This window comes from Parasteatoda tepidariorum, chromosome 1 (assembly GCF_982258835.1).
Source record: "Parasteatoda tepidariorum strain Cologne lab strain chromosome 1, Ptep-v5.0, whole genome shotgun sequence".
NCBI classification, from domain to species: domain Eukaryota; kingdom Metazoa; phylum Arthropoda; class Arachnida; order Araneae; family Theridiidae; genus Parasteatoda; species Parasteatoda tepidariorum.
The window spans coordinates 12,380,213-12,402,683 of NC_141755.1; the positions used below are offsets into that span (position 1 = coordinate 12,380,213).

Genomic DNA, 22,471 nt, shown 5'->3' on the forward strand with positions numbered 1-22,471 from the left:
CTATAGTTTCAGTTCTATAAACAAGAGCCTTTCTCATTGTCTAGACATAAGAATTTAAATTTCAAAAAGAAACAAAAAAAATTGTGGTCAGACACTGAAGAAAGTTCTTGTTTATAAAACTGACACTATAGCATGTCCTTTTGTGTAACTTTATTCAAAATCATCTTTCACTTAAAAAAAATTTTTTGCTTAACTTTTGTATATAAGAAGCTTTCTAGCTTCTATCACAGTTTAATTTTCCTAAAGAGCGTAGTTTATGCGGACAGTAATCAACCAAATTTCCTAATTAAGGATTATGCTATATTTCTAAACTTCTCCAAAAAAAATTGTTTTCATGAAAATCTCTTTATCTTCAGATTCTCTAAGGGGGGAGTTATAAAATTGCTTAATTTGTCCCTGGAAGGAAAGACTCCTTTTGTATTTGTTCTGCTTAACTTCAATGAGGATGAGAAGCAATAGAAATAAGTTTCTCATGTAAAAGAACAATTCACTCCCATAATAAACTAATCTTCTTATTAAAAGTTTTAGAGGGAAAAAATTTGTGCAGAGTGATTGAGCACTAGACAAACTAGTCACCAAAGCATTAAATTATCTAAAACAGTTTTTTTTAAGCCTATTGGAATAGAATTTTGGCAACAATCATTTAAAAACATAAAACTAAGATAGTTTATGTAAGCAAAAGTGCCAGTTAAACAGTGAACAAAAAGTTCATGAAAGAGAAGGGCCGTAGCGGGGTACAATAGCATTTCTAATCGTGAGTTATTATACAATTCTCAAATCTTTCAATTTGCCCCCTGCCTCCCCCTCCACATTTATAACATCTGAACTGAATCACACTGTACAGTATTAAAATAAAAAAATAGATTTTCTACCATAGGATTAGTAAATATTTTATTTTTATGAAGACATAATTTCAAATAATCTTTAATTCACTAGGTATGAAAATTAAAGATCATTTAACATGTTGAGTACGACACATATTTTTTATGGAAATTCTACATGCAGGGTATCTGCTACACTTTAGATTTTCAAATTCATGATTTTCCATGACTAATTTCAAGAATTTTTCATGACTTAACGAAGTTACTATTTTTTCTGACAAAAACGGAACAATACATTTAAAAAAGCATTATAATAACATTAATTGAAATGATAGTTATAACCAAAAACAGTCATACTCTGCATCTTCATATTTATAGATTTTAAATTTAAAAACAGAGTAAAGAAAGAGTTGAAACAATAAGATAGCTGGAAAAAAAATACAAATGAAAATAAATTTTTTTTCTGCAGAATTATATTCTAAAGATACTTTACTTGTTCATCAGAAAGGAAAGAAATACTCCTGATTTTTTTGTTCTCATTTCGGAATAAAAAAAATTTGCCAATGACTGGTTTGCTTAAGCTAGAATTTTAAATTGATAAAATTAAACAAAATAATAATAAAAATTCTTAAATCACAGAAGTTAAAAAAAAGATAATTCGCTCTAGAAATGTTTTTTCTTTCATTTTTTGAAAGAACACCAAAATTTGTAAAGAACATGATAAAATCATTTTATATTCGAATAAAATATGACTGAGTGGTGATTTTGTTATAAATTCAGATATTTGGAACAGGATGAAATTGGGGAGGGGGATTCCATTTGAAAAATTAGATTTTTCGGAGACCTAAATCCATGGCTTTCCATGATTTTCTTTAAAAAACAGTAAAAATCATGACATTTCATGACAAATTTTGTTCAATACTAAAATTCATGACTTTCCAGGTGCGCGGATACCCTGTACATGGCAATCCTTCTAAGCAGCATGTGTACTGTTTAAAATGCTTGCATTTTTATATAAGGCAAACAACGTGTTAAACGAAGAAGTTTTAAACTCTAAACTTTCAGCCCCCCCCCCCTGAAAAAAGATCAAGAATATAAACACAATACAAAAAATAAATTATTAAACAAAAAGTTTTAAAAAATGAAAGGGACAAATTTATTAAATAACAATTCCTACAAAACAATAAATGCTCATACATTTTCATCTTCTTCTAGCATTTTCTGCATTCATCATAGACTCAATTTTGTTCAGTTCCCACAGATCTTCTTTGATTATCTTTATTAGAAGTGCAATACCTTCTTGCTGTGAAAGCAGTTGCTATAAAAAAAGTTTTTAAAATATTTATTTGAATATGTAAAGAATAATTACAGAAGATATCAAAATCAAGTTAACTGGAAGTGATTATTTTAAATAAACAGTTACTAAGTTAATGCAACACTTTCCGAAAGTATTTCAAGCATTCTTCTTACCAGGACCAAGTTATTTTTAATACTAAGAGATATCCTTATCTCTGATAATGGTAGTAGAATTAGCATAAATATGCAACATATTGATATTGGATAATTTTTATTTGATTTGTAGGAATATACCAACAGTAATTGTTATTAATAGGACTGGGCTATAAATCGGTGTATCGCGACATATGGATTTAATGCATATATCAGCAAGGCGATACACAACTTTCGTTACAGGCGATACATTAGAAATCTGATTTAAGCGGTAGACTAAAGACAACGAGAGCAAAACTATGTATAGATATAAGATGCGCAAGGATCTTTTTGTAACTGATACCGACTCGCACTGTGGAATATGATGTTCGTTTCGTTATGTTGAAATGGCCTTGATTGATGAGTGGTAGAATCAGAACCATAGTTTTGAGAATATATATCGTAATCTCGCATGTTCGTTTTCGCGCCTCATAGTTTTTTCTTTGTCGCAACTTGATATCGTTTTTTGTAGATTATTTTCAGTGGGACTGACTTTGTGATCGCCGTCGTTACCTTGTTCTGAACGTAATCTGTTATCGAAAAGAATATGGAAAGAAGTGTTTCTTAATTAATTAGGTAATTTTTTTTAAAACAAATAATTTTTAACGAACTTATTTTTTAAATTTACAAAAATTACAAATAATTTTTAACAAACTTATTTTTTTACTTAACAAAAAAAACTTTAATGCTAAAAAAAATATTTCCTAGGAAAAAAATTATCCATAAAACATTAAAAGTTATGTTTCTCAGAGATGCTTTTAAAAATGCAGAGCTATCATAAAAACGCCTATAAAATTAATCTTAAAAATATTTTATTACTATAAATAAGTTTTGTAGTAATACAATATTCTCAGGTGTCTAAAGCAAGGTAAAAAATATTGTTGATTAAAGTTGAAAAACAATAGTTGACATACACATTATAATTCCCTTACACACTACAAAACAGAAAAATACAGTGATGAACAAACAAAAAATACACTTTTATTAAAATAATTTATATGTTTTTAGGTTAAAATACAAATATGTCTGTTAAAATTTGAAGAAAAAAAATTCTTATAAAATATTTTACTATTGGATAGGATTTTATTGATTTCATTAATCAAATGATGAACAGTGATGCAAAATATAAGATTATGTCTGCTATCATCGTTTTGAAGTCTTTATTAGCATGTTGAATATAAAATTTGAGAATCAATTATTACCTCTTTTATTTCTTCCTTGGCTCTTTCATCAATACTATAGCGTTCACTTTCAAACGTTGATGTCTGATTCTGCATTCTTATTTGAGAGGTTAATTCCTTCAAATGGCCCTAATTAATAATAATATCACGTCATAAAACAATATTTAGAAATTTCAGAAAAACTGATAAAAACAAACACACAGTCCTACTTTTTAACTCTGTATACAATTTATATATTTCTTTTAAAATTTGCATACGAATTTAAATCTAGTTTTAATTTATTAAATGTGTAAAGTAAATGTATTAATTTAATTGATAAAATATACATTTCAATATTTATTTTATTAGTTAATATGCATGCAATAAAATAATTAAAGGTACAAAATAAATTTTATATACAAATTGATACCTAAAAAGTTCTTTAACTTTCCAAAACTTTTTACCAGCATAGTTTAAAAAAATAAGTTATTTAATTTGTTACACATTTCAGATCAGCAATATTAGCATAATTTACGAAATTCGACTTTGTAAATATAAAAAGTTTAACATTAATTTGAAACTCAGAAACCTTTCCTCAGAAACATTTGCAAAATGAAATAAAAATATGTAATTTATACCCAATAATTTAGTTATTTACATATTAATATGTAACAAGAAATATGTTCATATTTTTAATACTCTAACAAGCTAAAATTTATTATGCTTGAAAAGATTAAAAAAATATCAAATTTTTCAATTTATAAATTAAAAGTATTAAATATATTGCAGTAAATAAGCAAGTAATTTTACAGTTCGGAAATATTGCTGTTTATACACAAAATTAGTTGCAATACAAATTAATATGCATATAAGATATGATTTATATATTTCAAAATCTTTTTTATCCTGAATGTCTGAACACAGGTAAGGAAAACAATCCTGTAAGACAATACTAGAAGATATAAACTTACTCACAGTGTTTAGATTATTTGTTTAACCAAAACCGTTAAAAAAGAATATTTACAGCAAATGAAGTTTCTTTGATTTTTGTCTTTATTTAATGAGAAACTTTTCATAAACTTCAAGAAAATTATTCTGTTAATGTTATCAGAAAAAAGTATTTGAAAATCTCCTTTCCTTTGAAGGTGTTTAAAAAAACTCCTTTTAATTCAAGTTATTTAAAAAAATGTAGCTAAGCAATGAAAAGATACAATGTAATGTCCCTCACCTGCCTTGTTTAGAAGCACAGCGTTATAGCAATGTGACACATGAATTAGAAATTGTGGGGGAATCTTATTTTTTTCCACACAAATGTTTGTGAACATATGTCCGATCTTTTCTTTATTTTTACTGTTGCATTATTTTATCAAAACATGACAGTGTAGGAGACAATGAAATTAAAGCTATAAGTGTTAGATGCCTAGCAATTTTTAAAGGCACAAAGTTAAATCATAAACAAAACCCTCACATTTTCCCCTTCAGTGTAAACAAAAAATAATAAAAGACAACCTTTTTTAAAATATCTTTACAGAATTTTTGTTCATTACATCAGGGCGATTTTGGTACCGTTTTTTGGTACCTTCACAAAATTATTAAAAAAAATCGGTACCTTCACAAAAAAAATCAGTACTTCAACAAACTTTGAAAAAAAAACGCATCTTCACGAAAATAAAAAAGAAAGTTAGAAGGAATTAAAGTGCTGAATAGTTTTCCGAGCGGTTCACGGAAAAGTGGATTCACAGTGAACGCCGTATGGTACGCCATTGGACGGCGTTCCGCGCAACCGCACTAGCTCGAAAACAGGCTTGATATGCTGACGTCACTTCTCCTAAATACGCCATTCAATCGGAGTGAGTGGTGAAGTTTTTATACTAGGCAACCGGCTAAATTGAGCCAGCGCGTAAACAACTCAACTCATTTTCCCAGACAAGTGTTTTTGTTATGATTTAGCATAAAACGTGTTCTATTCGTATTTTTTAACAAGATTTATGAAAAGTTTTTATAATGAAGCGAGGAAGAAATTTAAGTGGAGCGGGTGGCTCACGGAATAGCGATTATTATATGAAGCGTTTACGCATGATCGATAGTATAGGAACGAAATCAATTAAAACATTTTTTCAGTCTGAAAAAACTGAGGAGAAACCATCACAACAGTCGCCGTCTGAAAAAACCGTCACAGTTCATAACGAGGCACAGTGTATTAAAAATGCTACGAAACCAATGATTGAAGAGCAAAACAATTACAAAAAAAAATAGCTTTTTTTTTTTATCAATACTTAATTTTCACAAAAATAAAAAAAAATTTCACAAAAATAATTTTTTTCACAAAAATAGGTACTGGGATTGAAAACCTGGATTAAGCCCTGATTACAGCTTTTATTTCTTCAAATCGACAAGGTTGCTTCATCCTCATTATAAATGAGTTTAGTTATATAACACTATTAATAATTCAAACTTATCTAATTTTTGAAAATAAATTTAATAGAAATAAGAAATTCTCAAAAAAAAAAAAAAAAGAAAAAAAAATTATTAAATTTAAAGTAAGAAAAAATTTAAAACCTTAAATTGAGTTGGAGCACTAAGTTCTGCTTGAATAGCTTCCAGTTTTACTCGCAGTTGTTCTTCATCTGCTTGAATACTGTATCCCATTTTTCTACTAACTTCTTGATGCACTAATACTTTTAAAACTCTATGCTGTAATTCCAAAAGTTTTCGCTTATGTTCAGCAATCTTGGCAACAGTTGTTGTGTGATTGCGATTAAGTTCTACTATATCATCAGATATAATCTGTAATTAAATGAAGAAGTCTTACTACCTGACAGCAAAATTATATTGTTAGTAAAAAATAACTCTTTAAATATAAACGTATATAGATGATGAAGATTAAAATAAATAAATAATAATCAAATATATAAATAAATGTTTGAAATTTATATTCAAAGGCAAAAAAGAAACTATAACTTTATAATATCATGTACTCAAACTAGCTAAATTTAAATTATATGCAGTTATAAGCTAAGCCTGACAATAAAAATTGGAAATAAAAAAATTATCTGAAAAGCAAACCCCTGATTATTTATAAAAAGTGCAAAACAATTTATTATAATTACAAATTAATCCTTACTTATAAAAACAAACAATAGATCACTAATCAAACAAAAATAAAGTTAAGTTCAAGGAGCACTTATTAAACAGTTAAAATTTTAAGAAAAATGTCGTATATTAATAAGATTGCACACGCTATACTGATTAAAATAATAAATTAAAGAAATTACATCCAATCTTTTTTGATGTTGTTTTGTTTCATATTCTTGAAATTTCATACGACGAGACAGCTCTTGGAAACCAATCAACGGTACAGGAATAAGTTTGCCAGGATCAGGATTGTCAAGATTTGCCTGTTTCCAAACTATAGGTTCGATTCCTAAGAGATTATACACAACAAAATTTTTAAAAAAATAATCAAAAAGATAAAAACAATAAATAAAACACATAAAAAATTTATTAATATATATTTTTTAACTAACAGTGTGCTTGGTTTGTTTTAACCAAGGTACATGTGAAAATCCTTATTATCATTAATATTATTTGATTTTTTTCTTTTGTAGTACATTATATTATTATTTCCAAATATGCAGGTAGTTCAAATAGTGTTTTAATGTCGCTACTAAGAATAAGCTTGTATTATTTGTGTTTAAACAGAAAATAAAATAAAATAATGTTCGAATGAATTCTGAACTGTGACTTTTGATTTCCATACTATATTGTTACATTATTAAATTTTAATAAATCAAATTTTTCACTGACTAAATTTGTGAATTTCGTCATTGAAATTTACATAGTTCATTGATGTGTTGTTCTTAATGAACACATGTTAAATATGACTACTCTTGCTTCCTCTAAGATCTTCGGGTGCAAAAAATTTCCGCAGCGCCTGTTTGGGTTCTCTACGAAAAATGACTTGCAGTGGATCCCGGAACACTGCGGTATAACTCGTAACGAATCTGCAGACTACCTTGCAAAGCAAGGAGTTTCTATCCTACAAATATCAAGGAAAGCTGTCCCTCTTGCCAATGCTGAGCACCTAATCAAGAAAATGATTAAGGATCTTATTTTAAACCAAATCACAGAAGGAAATTCTTGAAAGATCTGGTGGAATAATTTCTAAGGTTAATGCGGCAAAGACGTAAACCAGTCAACAAGTTTTGACTGGACGCGACTGCCTCCTTAAACATCTTCAACAAACTCACTTTGTACAAGCTCCTTTCTGCACGCTCTGTGACCTTCAGGAAAAGATGGGTGCAGGCCACCTTCGCCATTGCCCGGCACTAAATGACACCTCTGTGTGACCGCTACGGGAGCGCAAGAGACTTATTGAGTCCATAGACTATTTTCTCGACATGCCTGTCAAGTTTTTCTTTTTTTATGCTCTCATTTGTTTCTCCCCTTTTGTGTAATAGAGGTCTTTCTGTAACTTTGGCCATTGGAAATAAAAAAAATGGTAAATATGTTATTAATTTGAATCTAATACTTGTAATTCAATTTAAATTAACTGCAGTTTTATTTTATTGTTAGAAATCTGAATTTTATATGAATAAAAAATGGTAAATAAAAACATATTAAAAAATTTAACCAAATTTTACTTAATTTTTTATTCTTATCACTTCCATTATTATGAACGATTTAGTATCTTATGCTAAAAGTATTAGGTTTTTGCAATTGAAAATCAACTATACCAATATTGCCAAATAAGTTGTTTCACTAGTAATTGATACTGAAAAAGTTTGCATTTACCCATGTTACATTGGACTTTAAGAGAAAACTTTATATAATTCCTAAGACAACTTTTGTATTAAAAAAAATTGCAATCCATTACATTTCCAACGATTTTGAATTACAATAGGAGCATAATCATTCATAGTTTCATACATAGTTTTACTCAAAACAATTTTTTAAAAAAACATGGAAGATAACGAGGATGTTTATGTTTTTGTACTAATTGATTTACGACTCCAGTAAGATTCATCAGCAGTTTGATAAAAATATTTGAAAAAGTTAAAGATTTAACGCTACATTTACCGCATGAAAAACTAATAAGTTCATAATTTAAGAACTGCAATATTTTACTGACCAGCTGGAGGATTTTCAATATACTGTTGCAACTGTTCTTTACTGTGTGCAGTTTTTGGAGCAACGCACATTATTCCAATAGTTGTAAGTTGAGGCTTTACAGTCGGCTGTTCCATGTAACTGCAAATCTCTGTAGGAGGAACTCTTCTGGTTAGACCAGTATTCATCCTCTCTAACAAATAAAAGGTTACTTCTGTTCTAAAATTCAAGAATGCACCAGTTTTATTAAAATGTCTTACAAATTTCAAAATCGTTGAAACACATATTCTGTATTAAAACATTGAGAGAAGATTTTAAAGTATTGATAACAAATAACTAACCATTTATAAAAAAAATAATAACGAATGTTAGCAATTTTACTTCTATTCATATTTTATTACTGCCAAGGAACAACTTATATCATTGTTGGGTGTAAGGACATTACATCACTGTCAATGAACAGTCTAAGTGATGGATGTGAAGCATAGTAAATCTTAACAATACTTTAAATCTTCAGTTTACATTTAATTTCATCACTGTCAATAAGCAACTTATATAAGTATTGGATTTAAAACACATTAAACCCTAATATTTTTAATCTTTAGTTCCTATTTCATTTTATTACTGTCAATGAACAGTCTATCTATGTAATATATTGAGCACATTAAATTTTAACAATATTTTTAATCTTTAATTCACATTGCATTCTAATACTATCAATGAACTGTTTATCTAAGTAATAGATTTAAATTATCAAAACAATATTTAAAATCTTACATTCACATTTTATTTTATCATCATCAATGGATAACTTTTTTAAGCAGATTTAAACCACATTAAATCTTAAAACATAACAATAATCTTTAGTTCATATTTTGTTTTATCACTGTCAATGAAGTCTAAGTAATATATTTATAACACATTAAATTTTAAGAATACTTTGTTTTTTCAGTTCATATTTAACTTTATTTTTTACAATGAACAACTGATACAGGATGTCCAAATATGTATGGAAAAAAAAAAGGTTTTAAAGCATTGCAGTAAGTACAGGGTAAAAATTGATTGTAGACATAACTAACACCTTAGAATAAACATTTGCACGAAGAAGAAAAAAAATGGCGCTGTATTGCACTGATTAAAGTAGGAAATAAAAAAAATTTAACTTATTATTTCAACCATTTCTACCAAAAAGATGACATTAAGTATTTAAATTTTTGTCTGCAAAACAACAAGAATAGGAATTAGTGCATAAAAAAAAAATCTTGTTTCAACAAAAGCGTCCAAAAATAGAAAAATAACATATAATAATTTTTTCCTTTTGTTTCATTTATTATAAAGTTGAAGATTGAATATTTAAATAATGTGGATGGCATATATACCTGTCATCTGGTAAAGCTTTAATACCATCAACAGTAACAGATATTGTAGGTTTACTGCCAAAACACTTGTGAAGGGTATCAATAACTTGCTGCTGTTGAGCTACTATCTCTTGATCTTTTTTGTTAAACACAATGCCAACTATACAATCCTCCGGTTTGGCAGTTGGTAAACACATGTAACCCACAGACTAATAGAAAATAGAAAAAAATAGAAAACAATTAAAAAAGGATTTAGCAACAAGTAAAAATAAAACATCAAAATTAAACAAACTTTAAAACAACAAAATGGATTTTCAGGTGTGAATTCAACAGGTGCAGCATTGGGAAAATAATAGCCTTTTCCTGTTCCCCAAGAAGCTTGCAAAAGGTTCCATTTGGCTATTATGGCATCTCTTTCATCTCCAAACAATGCTGGTCGATTGAGGGCAGTAACAAGACATGTCACATTATCAACTGCTGTTGGCTGAGCTGTAAGACCTGAAATTTTGAGTTAAATATAAAATAAGTACTTTAAATAAGTTGAATGAAAATTTCATTTAATTATTTTTATAATTATTCAATTATTCAACTTTATTAATTATTCAACATCCAGTCTTCTAGGTGTGTCATACTAGTGGGGTCATATTACTGGCCTGGCCGTACTGCTGGTTGACATGAAATATTTTAATAGATACGGTAAAACAATTTAGAACATCAATTTAACCAATTAGTTCATATCGTTAGTTTTTTTAGATCAAAGTATGCATGGTAGCAGATTGGGAAACAATGGAACAAATTAGCAGTTCTCAACCTTTTTAGTTGTGGTAAACATCACTTTCACAAATTTATATAAAAAAAATAAAAAAATTTAAAAATCCGAGGCCCACTAACTAATATATACATAATGTACACATGTCAGAATTAAGTAAAAGAAAAACAAATGTTTAAAAAATTTTAAAAATACATTATTTTATAACGAAAGTAACCTCATTGTATTCAAAAGAAACAATGAAAAATTAAAAAATATGACAACCAAAGCTGACGTCTTCAGGGGATACCAGCTCCGGAAGCCATAAAAGCAAAACCTTTTCTATCGAGAGAGCACGACAAATGTCTAAATTGCTCTCTCTGTGTACCCCAAAGGTTTTGCCAAAGTCCAGGAAGAGAATACAATACAAAATATAAAATACGTATAGCAAATACAGAAGTATAAAATCAAGACAAATACATAGAAATAATATGCACAATAGCTTACTTGAAACATAAATCCAAAAACCAAATTACACTACCGATCGCCAGGCAACAACTGAATTGAAATAAACATAAAAACAATGCCCCCTAATTTACGCAGAAGAAAGAAAAAAAAAGGACAGAATAAAGAGCGAGAAAATTTTCTGTCCTTTTTTCCTTCCTTCTGAGCAAATTAAGGGGCGCTGTTTTTATGTTTATTTCAATTTAGTTGTTGCCTGGCGGTCAGTAGTGTAATTTGGTTTTTGGATTTATGTTTCAAGTAAGCTTTTGTGCGTACTATTCTTATGTATTTGTCTTGAATTTATACTTCTGTATTTGCTTTATGTATTTTGTATTGTATTCTCTACCTGGACTTTGGCAAAACCTTTGGAGGTACAGAGAGAGCAATTTAAACATTTGTTGTGCTCTCTCGATAGAAAAGGTTTTGCATTTAAGGTTTCCGGAGCTGGTACCCCCTGAAGACGTCAGCTTCGGTTGTCATATTTTTTTTTCATTGTTTCAATTCTTTTTGGATTCTCAGCTGCTTAGCGTGTTTTTCCACTGGAAGTATTGTTTTTAATTGCTTTAATTATTTTGAAATATTTTCTCGTTGTATTCACTTAGTAGTCACAACTGTAATAACACTCAAAAACAAGAAATTAAAATTAATAAAACCTTAATGGGATTTTTGACACTGCTTGCCCTTTTTGAGAGAATTAATATGTCATTCTGGACAGAAACTAGATAGTTTCAGCCTAAAATTGCTCTCAATTTTCAATTTATTTCAACATTTATTTTTCAAAAAAAAAAAAAAAATCTAAAAAGCTAGCAGCTCACTTATCAATGGGAAAAGGGCAGCTGTTATAAATAACACAAATTTTGAGGGGGAAAATACAGGAGCAAAGCAATAAAAATAATTAAACTAATTAATGTTAAATTAATAACATTTTAAACAATAAAATGTTAAAGTTTGATTCATTATGACAAAGGAAATATTACCAGTTAAATTTGTGGGCTGCAAGCTAGTAGAAAATAATCCACTACCTCCTCCAAATGTATTGGTTGGTTGCCCTGAAATAACAAATACTTATTTAGGTAAAAAAAAAAAAAAAAAAATTGAATAATAAGTTTTTTAAAGAAGAAAATGTAACCTTAGAATCAAACCAATTTTTTTAATGATTAGAATTTTGTTTACCAAAAGAGAATCCTGATGATGTTGTAGTTGGAGCTCCAAAACCTCCAAATCCAAATGAAGAGGCAGTTGTTGTGGCTGTTCCAATACCAGAGAAATTAAATGGTTGTGTAGAAGGAGTTGAAGTAAATGCAAAACCTGTACCTGCAGTAGTGGTTGCAGGTCCTCCAAAAGAAAAACCAGTTGAACTTGCTGGAGCCGTAGTATTTCCAAAAGCGAAGGCTAAAGAAAAATTACATAATTTTAACTATGACTTTTTTTCAACTTTTAAATGTAATAGAAGTTTTAATGTAATATAAAAAATTAATCAGACCTGAAGGTGCACCAAATGTTGGAGCAGAACTAACAGGATTTCCAAAGCTAAAAGCCATGTTTGTGTTAAGAAAAAAGTCAAAAGTGTACAACTAGGTTAATCTGAAATACAAAAGATATGTAAAGAGAAATAATGGTATAGAATGAGATCTTCTGTAAATCTTATGGAATGGGAAAAGGAAAACTTCAAAAGATTAACACAAGTTTAAATACAGTCAGTCCCTGATTTAATGAATTCACAGACACAGAAAATTCTATTTGTTAAATTGAAATTCTTTGTAACAATGGGATTCAAAACGAAAAATAAGAGTTTTCTGCATCTACTTAATGGAACAATTTTAAAATGCAATAACATGAATAGAACATTGGACAGATCTCATTCAGCTGTTAAAAAGGCAGCAAAATTTGGATTCGTCCAACTTGCGTGCCCAGGAACAATGAATTTTAAAAATCATATTTTTAGAAAACTAGTCCCAAAAAATTTAAAGCAACCAAAAAAGTTGGTTTTGCATACGTTCTTATTTCCATCCATCCAATGATGCTACTATTATTTCCATTAGCAGCTGTTAATTTTTACAAAGTAAATCAAATTAAGATTTAGAGAAGTTAAAACCAGCATTTCCAGGAGAAAATATAACTCTTTCTAAATAACAGATTTTAGAATAAGCAAAGCATTGATGAATAAACAAAAAGAATTTCTGTTATGTATTTCCATAAACTTATTAAATGACGTCAAAATGTTTGAATAAAAATTTCATAAAAAAAATTACATTTTATCAAAAGGTTTTTTTTTCTTCTTTTTACTTGGTCATAAAGATTATTTGGGATTTATTATCAGTTAAATAGGGAGGCTTTTTTGCCTTCACTTTAGTAAAGAGAGACTAGATATTTAATTGGAGTTTAATCTACATTAAAAATTTATAGATCAGGTCAAATTAATAATTATTAATAAGCAATCTTAAATTAAAACAAAGTCTCAGTTGTTAAAATATCACAATATTTCCCGTCCTAGTTAAAAGTGTCACAGTGTTTTACTAAAATTTTGGAAGCAAAAAAATTGAAGAGCTTTGTGAAAGAAAAAACTAAGTGAAATTTTTGAAAAAAAATGTGAGATTTCTTAGTTTCTTTTTTAGTTTTATTTAACTATGCAACATTCACTTTAGAAATCTATAAAATCTGATCTTCAAAAGGTCTTTATTAATATCTGATCTATAAAATATTATAGATTTCAGTGATTGAAGGTACTGAATGGCAGTTTATGAGTAATTTTGGACTGAAGAAGGTCCTAAAAGGCAATGAATGACCTCAGAAAGGTAAAATACCATAAGGGTATAAACATACCCTAGTAACAATTTTATCTTATTGTCAGTTGGGTTTAAAACGAACTCAATATGGGTCCTATGAATATGCACCGAGGAATCACTTAGGATGTCTAGATTTCTTTTATTTTGGTCTTATATAGGACCAATATTTGCCTACATTGGCTGAAAATATGAATATAAAATATGCGATGAATCTGACAATTTAAGTTTAATATAAAAGTTAGTTACATAATTCTTCGAAAGTCTTCCAAATTAAAGGTTTTTATGGTTAATGACATTATCTACATAATGGAATGGGAAATAAATTTTTGAGGTATTAATAGAAAAAATAAATTAAAACGCATTTAAGTTTTTATTCATAAATAAAGAATATTAAAATATATTACCTCAAAAGCGTAATAATCAGGCTTATTTTAGACAGAAAGAAATGAAAATTTGAAATTATTTACTATTTACGCTTTTGTTTGCTTATTTCTGTGCAGTTCAATGCTTGAGCATATTTCCCGATTTCATCAATGGAGCTTTCAGTTTGACAAAAAGAGACGCGGTATAGTGGGGATGCTGCATTAGGATACCCAATCTCCATTTTTTTACGGTACTTTATTTATGTCGCACTAGAGTAGTACAATGGGCTATTGGCGCCGATCTAGGAAACATCCCTGAGAATAATCCGAAGATATGCCATCACAATTTTGATCCTCTGCAGAGGGGATGACTCCCCTGTTTTGGTAGCCCGACAACCAGCGTGCGAAGTCGAGCACTTTGCGGTAGAACAGTTTAACGAGGTTCAATACAGCACACCCTCGGTCCCTATGTAGACTGATCCAAGTGGTTACCCACCCGCACACTGACAGCTGCCAGTGATGCTAGAGTTCGGTGATCTGTTGAGAACCGTGTCTTAGCGATCAGTTCACTACGGGACTGCATTCGGTGTGAAATCGGGTGTTTATCTACTCTAAATCTGATCCAAAGGGCCATTTTCACTAGATGAAAAAAAAAAAAAAAAAAAAAAGCAGAATGCAAATTAGGAGAAGCGAATGAGAACCTGATTGGCGAGTTTTTCGCGATATTTCATCAATCAGGTTCTTATTCGCATCTCCGAATTTCCAATTGGGTATAATATAGCCTACGTCACATGTTGTGTTGTTCCTACTAAATTTAACAAATTAACGGCATTTTCTGCGAGCCTAACTTCAAGCCACAAATAAACAAACGAAGTGTTCGATCGTTTAAATAGCTGCTCGCCAGATTTTATTGCATTATAAAGAAAAGTTATTGAAACTAAATAAACAACAACAACTAAAACAAATAACAACAACTACTAATAACAATAACTAAATAAACAACAACTAAATTCCATTCGTTTAGCATTGCGTCATATGTTGTTCCTACTAAATCGAAGTAGTTGTGTTTTTTTCATATTATACCCAATTGAGATTTTTTTCACAATCAGTATGTATAGCCCAATATAACATCCACGCACAGTTGGGTGATTAGAAATAGTAACATGGATTATTTATACAGTGAATTCGCGATAACTCGAATCTGATAGGACTGACGAAAAACTTCGACATATCGGAAGTTCGACTTACCGTTATTTTCGGTTTTGGAGTTTCAAAATATTGTCGGATTATTTAATTAATGCTTATTAATTACAAATCTTCTAAATGCTTACAATATTTAAGTTCATTTTTCTGACAAGCCATTTACAATAAGACTGTTTGAAGCACTTTATGATACCCTGGTCCATCGGCTGCAACTTTGCTGTTGTGTTTGGCGGGAGAAACTGCAAGTTTACTGCTTTCAAATTAGGTAGATCACTATGCGCTGTGCATTTATCCATAAAGAGTATCAGTTTTCTTTTCTTAGCGAAGAATTTCCGATCCAATTTTCTTACATAGTCTTCAAATAATACTGATGTCATCCAAAACTTTTTGTTAGACTTGTAATCCAAAGGATACGTTTTTACATTCTTGAAACATCGGGCATTTCGGTATTTTCCGATAGCAAGTAAGGGCAGTTTCTCTGTCCCAGACGCATTTCTTCCAACTAGGACAGTCAAACGTTCCTTGCTCATTTTACCCCCTGAGCAGTTTTCATCCTTAAACATCATAGTCTTATTTGGAAGATATTTAAAAAATAAACCCATTTCATCAATATTGAAAACATCATTTTAACTGTATTGAAGTAAATTTGGTAACGTTTCATTTAAACACTGTTCACATACTTCAAGAGGGACAGCTTTAGCTTCTCCATGAAGAGTGCGAAAGACATTGTGTGTGTGTTACAAAGGAAGGGACAAGATATCAGCTCCTAGGTTTTTTTTCTTCTTGCTTTAAAAGATCCAAAAAAATCGAGTTAAAGGGAGTAAAATTCGAGTCATCGAGAATAATTAACATGAAATTGAAGATAAAAGGGTCGGGACCTCATAAAAAAATCGAGTTATAGTAATATTCGAGTTATCGTACTTCGAGTTATAGCGAATTGACTGTATATATATATATATATATATATCTTAATGCATGACAAAAACATGATATCAAACAGAAGAAAATTATATTTCACAATCAAATCAATATCTTTTACTAACATTCAATATATAATTATTAATTATGAAAACTGAAACATCTTGATTCTATGATGCAGAGTGTTCCGTAATCTACGTCCTCATATATAATTTTAGAATCATCTTTAAGAATTAAGTTTAAAAAAGTATTCAAATTAGAAATCGCAAACTACCATTTAGAAGCAGGGGAAAACGTTAAGAAAGTAGTAAGAATCACTATTAAGATAAACGGAATTAAAATTTTAAAACCAGTTTGATTGCCGAATTTAATTTGAAGTGTCTCTCAATTACGCTATGCTTTTTTCGGCAAATAAACATAAATTTTTAATCTCACCTTCTCAATTGATGACTGATCATATTTTATTTTCTTTGTCTCCCCTAATGTGTTAATTTGTGATCCTTTTTTTTTACTTTTTTGTGACAAGAATTCAAGAAATTTATCCAAGTAGTAGTCTTTACGAAGCATCTTGAAAACAATTCTATAAAAAATACTATTAAGTGCGCAGAAAATTACTAATCAATTAATGGAATACAACATAAAGTACCATCTGAGTGGAAACTTTCAGACTATTAAAAACATTTAAGAAAATCAAAAAATACAATTTAAATCCCTTTTATTTCATTCTTAAAGTATATTATTAAGAAATAATATTACATACAAGATTTGCAATCACGTAATTTTCAGAAAAAAATTTTATGCTCAAAATTAGTATTTAGCCCGAGTAAAAACTTTATATTTAAGCAACTACGGCCACTAGTAAGATTTAGGCAACTGAGGTCACTAGTAATATATAGGCAACTACGAAGATCATAAAAACACTTGTATTTGCAAATTTGCCGGGCATTTTTGCTATGTATTTTTTCGCATTTTTTATTGTATTTTTTCGAAGTTTTGGTGCTCTTTGTGAAAATTGCCAAAGGTAAAGAGATTAACTGATCATGAAAAGAACAGATAGAAGCTTTTTCTTCAATAAATATTCGTGCTATTGCGATGATAAGGAAAGTTCAAGAGCAAACTTTTAAAGGGATTTCAAGATCAAATACTCTAGTCAGTAAGTTCAAAAAATTGAAAGACAATAATGATGGTAAAAGAGGATGTTGAAAGAAGAAACTGTGTCCTCTTATGATGAAAGACGAGATTACAATGGTATAAAACAGACACCTAACTTTGTCAAAATGTAGTTTCTTCTATGAAGACTAGAATATTAGAAGAAGATAGGTAGTGTTAATTTTTAATATAGTTACAGACGAATGAAATGCAGAATTTAACGGTAAAAGATCAAAACAAAGCGTACTAAAGCAAGGTGATCATTGCTCTATTGTAACTCTGGCGTTAAAAAGGAAGGAAATATCTGGGGCTGACGGATCCGTGTTAACATACTACTGATGAGGATAATATGACGAAACGACGGAAACATTCCCTAATAATCAAAGATTGTTGTTTGTTTTTAAATTCCTATCCTACATTAATAAAAATGCTACTAATGTTTTTTTTTTAAAGTTAACTTTATTTTTCAGTAAATTGATGAAACTTTGAAGTTATTAAACGAAGGAATACAGATTTTTCCTCTATCTACGCGTCTACCTGAAGTATGCTATGTCCAACCATTTCCTCGTATTCATAGAAAAATATTCTCAAAGATATTTGTTATGTATTATTTGAAATAATTACATTTTTGACAGCATCACGGAAGTATTTTTCATTTATGAAGTTTGTCATAGTAGTTGAACGAGTTATCGAGAGAGTAAAAAAATACATTTTGTTTCAAAATGCTTTTTTTCAAATATGCTTGTTAAAACATGACTTTCAAACCGAAATTCCTAATATTTTCTTACGAAAATTGAAAAATATAATTTTAGATTTAATTAAAAAACGTCATTTATTGCAGATTCTTTAATAATAAAATATTTTTTGATTTGTTTCACCAGGTTAACTCAAGGAACAACATAAACGGCATTTAGGCCACAGAGCTAACCATAAATGTGAAAAATGAAGGATGAGGATGGATAATTTGGGATGAATTGAGATGAACAAAAATTTGAATTAGTGTTCTGTAATCAATAGTTTAAATGTTCGACTCTAACTCCGGCCTTTTCTGAGAGCTTGACTGCGACTCCAATTCACAGACCGGCTTATATGCGAATTTCAAATTTTGATCATTGAGGAAATAAATTTTAAAAAATATATTTGTGCAAATTATTGAAATTCTGTAAAATCATTTATTGGAAGAAAAAAACTGCCAGTAAATATCTTACTCGACCTCTCTTACTTTTATAAACATCTCATTTAGGGTGACCAAATTTATAAGCCTTGATTTGAGGACGAATTAGCGGAACGTCCTCGAAACATTTTACGATTTGTGGACACTAAGAATTTATAATTTAAGTTGTTGAATTAAACAGGAAATAGTCTTGAGTAGTGCCTGATGAAACTTCTAACGCCTTCGTATGATTAGAGGAACTTTCTCCTCGTCTTCATTATTATAATCATCCACGTTATTATCAACCATTTCACTAACGATGTTTGCCATTTGTCATCAATAAGGTCGATATCCCAATCTTCTTCAACTTCGTTGATTTGATCACTATATTCATTTCCATCAGAGAAAGGAAAACCTTCATTGTTGAATCAAAACCTTATGCTAGAATTTCCAATACTTCTCCATGCAGAGTATACCATATATTCATTGCATCAAGAATGTAAATTTTTATATAGGAGGTAGCAAATTTGCCGTCTTCTAGTAAGATATCAACGAATCAATGTTTTCCTGTACTCGAACAGTGTGCAGGAAAAAACACTACTTTTATGTGAGCAAAATTGGGTAGATCTGGTGGATGGGGCTGGTTTTCAAAGCAGCAAAGTTTTTCGACTTGCCAATGTGGTTGGTGTAACAGATAAGACATTCTATTCAAAATGGTAGAAAGAGCGTCTTTCAAGAAACAACAAAGGAGAAAAAGTTGCAAAGGGAAGAAAAACGAACTATTGCACGGCATCAAGCAACATATTTCTATTTATCTCTAGCAAAAATTGATTATTTGTTTAAATTTTTAATCCCAAAACTTTTTTTTCTCTGAAAAAAAATCTGATTTTGTTTTATTTAAAGAAAAAACATGAAAAATTGCGGCTCATAACTCACAAATTTATTTTCATTGTGAGGCATATATGAATGATAATCATTTTCCTATATAATGAGCAGGGACCTGTGAAAAGAGCATAAATGAGAGTTCACTGTATATAGATAAATTTTCTGAAAAATTCGGGAACATTTGAGGAGACACGTTACAGTTCTCGGTCATTTTCTGTCCACTAAAGTTTTAAAAGTCTCTGACAATAATCAATGAAATTCGAGGACTGTTCTCAATATTTTAGGGTGTCTCACTTCAATCTAATTTGAACAAGATTGTTTAGTGAAAACATAATACTAATTTGCACATTGATTTAATTAAATTTTCATCTTAGTTAAACAAATTATTTTTGAAACTAACTTACTGATAGTTTCTTTAATAATATAATAATTTAATCAAATCTATAAATCAATGATACGTTCAAATATGATAAATTAAGTTATAATTTAAATAATTATCATTGTATTTAGGAGGATTTCGAAATGTAAAAATTTTTCGGCAACAATGAAAAGGGAAGTTGTTAGTTTCATCAGAATATAATGCAGTTGCATGCTTGTATACGCTTTCTTTTTGTTGTTTGCTTTTTTGTTGTACGCTTTCTAGTTGTAAGATGTTCTTTTTTTTTGGGGGGGGGGACATATTTTTTAATAAATTGGAAGTTCTTTCGTTAATATTTTATGACAAAAAGCCAAGGCAGAATATTCTCTGTTTTTAATGAATTTTGAGAGATTCTATTTTTTTCTAACTCTCTAAAAAAAATAATAATAAGGGCTAACTTTTCTTGAAAAATCTTTCAAAATTACGAAGTAATTTTGTACCATTCCTAAACCTTTATTCCTTAACCATTCCTAAATTCTTATGTTTGGAAAATGCAGAAAGGCTTAGTATAATATTTTTTTACAACAGGCATATGATTTATCTCATATTATTTATTGACCATTCAATATTTAAGAATCGAAAATAACAAATTGATCGAAATACATTTGCTTGATCTCTAATCAACCTTGTTTGTTGATTCAATCTTTTATTGTTTGATTTAAGTAAATATAATTGTATCTCTATATAAGAGTATTTGAGCGTATGTTCAACCGAAAAATCAAATAGAAGCGTTTGAAAGTAACAGAACCTGAAATTCCTTTGTAGGATAATCAAGTTAAAATTACACCTTTTGCTTCGTTGCGCATCAAAACAAATTTTGTGTATTCTTCCGAACGGTGAATAGTTCCGCATGAAGATTTCAAACCTTTTTTTTCTCTTATTTATTTATTTATTTGTATGTAGGGAAAAAAAACAAATAAAAAACCGCAAGTCAACGACCACCGTTATTCAAGAATAATTAAAGTAAGTTCATTTAATGTTGTTTAGCTGACAACTAGACCTTATTTTCTTTAGAAAAAAAAAACTGTTTTTTTTAAAATGACTATTCTTAGGTGTTAACTTACCTCGTAAAGGAGCTAAACTTTTTGCAAAAACATTACTACATTTGAACACTTTTCTGAGATTCACCTTTTGCCGATTTCCGTTAACATTTATTTCGATATAATGAAATGACTGGAAAGAAATGTGATTTTATTTAATTTTGTTCAATTTTTTTAAGACCATTAAACTGAGACTGCATTCAAATTAAAAAGTTTTTTTTTTCTCCATCAGCTTTCTTGCGAATTGAAAAATGATTTGGCAATTTAGTATGAGTTTTATAGGTCAAGTACGCGACACTTTGAATAATGTTTAGATCTGATGACCAGATTTTTTAAGTACCAACGTGCTATCTCCGCTGTCAGACGGATAGGACTTAACCCTTTACCATCCAGTGTCTTCACATCACATCGACCAACAATGGTCAAGATCTTAGTCCCATTTTCCAGGGCTCTACCGTTTGAAAGCCCTGGTTTAAATACCACGTAATTTCGACCCTGGTCAGACAACGTGGACTGCTTCTGAGCTGATGCTCTTTTTCCAAAATTTTCGCCTCACGACCTATGAGAATCTACTGCGACTGATTTAGCATGTAAATTACTGCATATGCACGCACCGCAATATGCACTTAACTGTTCTCCACCAGCGTCAGACGCCCTTAACCGACTGTGCCTCCAAAGCACTTAACTATATGTTTGAGATCATCTCTTTAATTTTTCAAAATAAAATAAAAAAATAAAAAATGATATATCTCATTTATTATTATCATCTTATATCTTATTAGTTTTGATCTTTGCGAATCAAATCATGCTTTACACATGTACCGCTTTACACCTTTACCGCTTTACACATGTGAACTTGTTTTACCAAGCATTTATTTTTTTAACCTATTCGAATTTGGCATCTTATATTTGAGATGGGTAGAAAAGACTGTTGTATTCTGCACCGCATCTACCTAGGGTCACAGAGATTAAATATCTCCGAAACCCAGTGGAAGAATATTGCTATAACTAGTTTAAGTTGCATGAATATTAAAAATTCAATCAATAAACAAAACTCAGAAGGTAAAACATCCAATATAGATTAGGGGTACTATATATGGTGGTCAAATCTACAACACTATGTGGAACTTCAGACCAGTATTTCTTACTTTCTACTTTTTAAAAAAATTTAAAGTGTATGATAGAATAGTTTACAAATAAATTTACATTAATAGACAAACATAGTATGTGTTTCTCACAAAATATCTAAATAACTTAAATAGTAAGTCACTCAAGTCATAAGTTAATGAACTTAAGTAATTATACGTTGAGTAAATCTAAGTTAATTTATGCTTTGAAATATATCAAGTGTTAAAATCGGATTCAAGAC

General features: G+C 29.5%; 1 protein-coding gene across 2 annotated transcripts in view; it reads right to left on the reverse strand.

Moving 5' to 3' along the window:
- Positions 1-1,953: 1,953 nt before the first annotated feature.
- Positions 1,954-22,471, reverse strand: part of Nup54 (nuclear pore complex protein Nup54) — a 44,595-nt gene continuing 24,077 nt past the window's right edge. The window contains exons 1-11 of one of the 2 annotated variants that reach the window (XM_087159338.1): positions 14,379-14,508; positions 12,672-12,772; positions 12,362-12,580; positions 12,166-12,237; positions 10,229-10,434; positions 9,958-10,145; positions 8,601-8,797; positions 6,745-6,893; positions 6,029-6,256; positions 3,512-3,619; positions 1,954-2,139 (exon numbers count right to left, since the gene is read on the reverse strand). In XM_087159338.1, the coding sequence (XP_087015464.1) occupies positions 2,023-2,139; positions 3,512-3,619; positions 6,029-6,256; positions 6,745-6,893; positions 8,601-8,797; positions 9,958-10,145; positions 10,229-10,434; positions 12,166-12,237; positions 12,362-12,580; positions 12,672-12,729 (1,542 nt within the window). In that variant the 5' untranslated portion in view covers positions 12,730-12,772; positions 14,379-14,508 and the 3' untranslated portion in view covers positions 1,954-2,022. Of the gene's footprint in view, positions 2,140-3,511; positions 3,620-6,028; positions 6,257-6,744; positions 6,894-8,600; positions 8,798-9,957; positions 10,146-10,228; positions 10,435-12,165; positions 12,238-12,361; positions 12,581-12,671; positions 12,773-14,378; positions 14,509-22,471 lie in introns of those variants that run through there. The other variant, XM_087159341.1, reaches the window with a different exon arrangement.